Raw genomic sequence first — 1,984 nt, forward strand, 5'->3', positions numbered from 1 at the left:
TTTTTTTTTTTTTTTTTTTTTAATTTTTCTTTTATTTTTGTGTTTTTTTTATATAAATCTCATCTTTTTCCCCGTTCTTTCCCCTTCACAATTTTCAGTTCTCTTCAATTCTTCTTTGAAAGCTCCATTCCAAAACGCTGTCGTTTTTCTCTGGTGAAATGGGGAATAGTTTAAGGCATTGTCTGGGTTGTGTTCTTCCCTGTGGCGCTTTGGACTTGATCAGAGTGGTTCATCTCAACGGTCATGTCCAAGAATTCTCTCCGCCCATCGCCGCCGCCGAGATCCTAGATGCCAATCCTGGACACGTCCTCACCACTCCCTCCGACGACCACCACCACCTCGTCCGTCATGTTACCATTCTCTCCCCCGAATCTCACCTCCGTCGTGGCGGCATTTATTTCTTGATCCCGGCCAGTTCCGACCACCGGAAGGCTGCCAAAAAGCCCTCCTCCGCCACCTCCAGCGACGCTGTTTCCAACGATCTCACCCACCGCATGGAGGATGTCATTGTCTTCAAGAACGCTAAACCCGGCCGCCGAGATCGTCGGAGCAGCCGTGCCGGCAGCGGCGCGTGGCGGCCTCATCTACTGAGCATTAATGAAGATTAATTAAACCCCAAAACACCCTTCTCTTATTGACATCGAATTTTTTTAAAAAATATGTATGTCGTAATTCTTATGATCTTGTCCTTTTTTAAAAACTTTGGCGGCGGCGGCGGCGGCGGTCGATGAACAGAAATGGGAACGGTGAAGATCGTGTACAGTCAATTTGTTTTTTAAAAATGTATTGATATTCATTTGTAATTGTTTAGCTTAATTATAAAAATAAATAATGAAAAATTTAATTTATATTATAATCTAAGAATAAAAAAAAAATTATTTGTACAGAAAATAAAAATAAAATTTAATGATAAAGAGAATCAAGGAGGCTCAGGTTTGTGGTGCCATGAATTGGAAGAGTTGAGGGGCTTTACTACTTCCACACGAAACGACTCATCCATTAGGCATCGGAAATCTTCTAGAAGCTCATGATCGCCCACGATGGTCTGCTGCTGAACCACCAGCACTGTGGCGTCGCTGGGGGAATCAATGGTCGCCAACATGTCCCCAATGAACCCCAGCTCTGGGTACTCGTGCCACTCGTTCAACCCCACGAACAGCGCCGAGTCCCCATCGTGGCGCCGCCCCACCAATATGAGATCGTAATTGTGTTCCATTTTCCTCATCACTCCAATCAGCCCCACGCAGTCGCTCGCCGTCACCTCTTCGTAGAAACAGTGCTTTATCCCTGAGCTCGACATGATCAGCTTGAACTCGTTTAGCATCTCGAAGTCATGTTCTTGGTCCGCCGGTTGGTGGGTGGTTCCTTTTGGATGAATCAGCCGGACCACCGTGAGCGTCACCATGGGATGCTCCACCATGCGCGTTGCATACGCTAGCGCCTCCCGGTCATCCGAGCCTCCCACAAAAATCAGCCCCACCTTGTACAATTCCGCTCTGTTCATTATGGGAACCGTGTTGGCGGTGGTCGCCATTATCATAGGGTCTATCAAGATCCCGACCGAACATGGAGCCTTTGATAGAATGTTCTTGTTCACTGCCCTTATTGCATTCACCGAACCCTCGTACACGTTCATTGTCCTCCGCTTGTGGAACGGCACGATCACCATCGACACTCGCTTCTCCAATGCCAACATGCATACATCGTCGTGCATGGTGGCAAAGGGAGCCACCGATGTGAACGCGTTCATTATAACCTTAAGTCACAAAAGTATATCAGCACTGTTCATTGAGAATTATTGAGAGGAGTAGTATGACATCGACTCGTTAAAAACATGAGAGCTAGGTCAAGAATTGTTGGGCTAGAGTCCCAAGGGAATGATCATGGGTTTAGCTAACATGGGACTCCCTCTTAACAATCTTCCTCTCGAATAAAGTACACTATAGAACCTCCCCTTAATTGAGACTTGACTCCATCTCTAGAG

At 46.4% G+C, this 1,984-nt stretch overlaps 1 protein-coding gene across 1 annotated transcript; it reads left to right on the forward strand.

Annotated features, from left to right (window-relative positions):
* The first annotated feature begins 136 nt into the window (after positions 1-136).
* LOC111786763 lies at positions 137-608 on the forward strand. The gene has a single exon (XM_023666992.1). It carries the CDS (start codon positions 159-161, stop codon positions 606-608), a length of 450 nt encoding a protein of 149 aa, XP_023522760.1. The 5' UTR covers positions 137-158.
* Positions 609-1,984: the final 1,376 nt, after the last annotated feature.

This window comes from Cucurbita pepo, unplaced genomic scaffold, assembly GCF_002806865.2.
Source record: "Cucurbita pepo subsp. pepo cultivar mu-cu-16 unplaced genomic scaffold, ASM280686v2 Cp4.1_scaffold002706, whole genome shotgun sequence".
Classification (NCBI taxonomy): Eukaryota; Viridiplantae; Streptophyta; class Magnoliopsida; order Cucurbitales; family Cucurbitaceae; genus Cucurbita; species Cucurbita pepo.

What these genes read in the sequence shown, in the direction of transcription:
- LOC111786763 (XM_023666992.1), top strand. Translation starts at nt 159, where the DNA reads ATGGGGAATAGTTTAAGGCATTGTCTGGGTTGTGTTCTTCCCTGTGGC.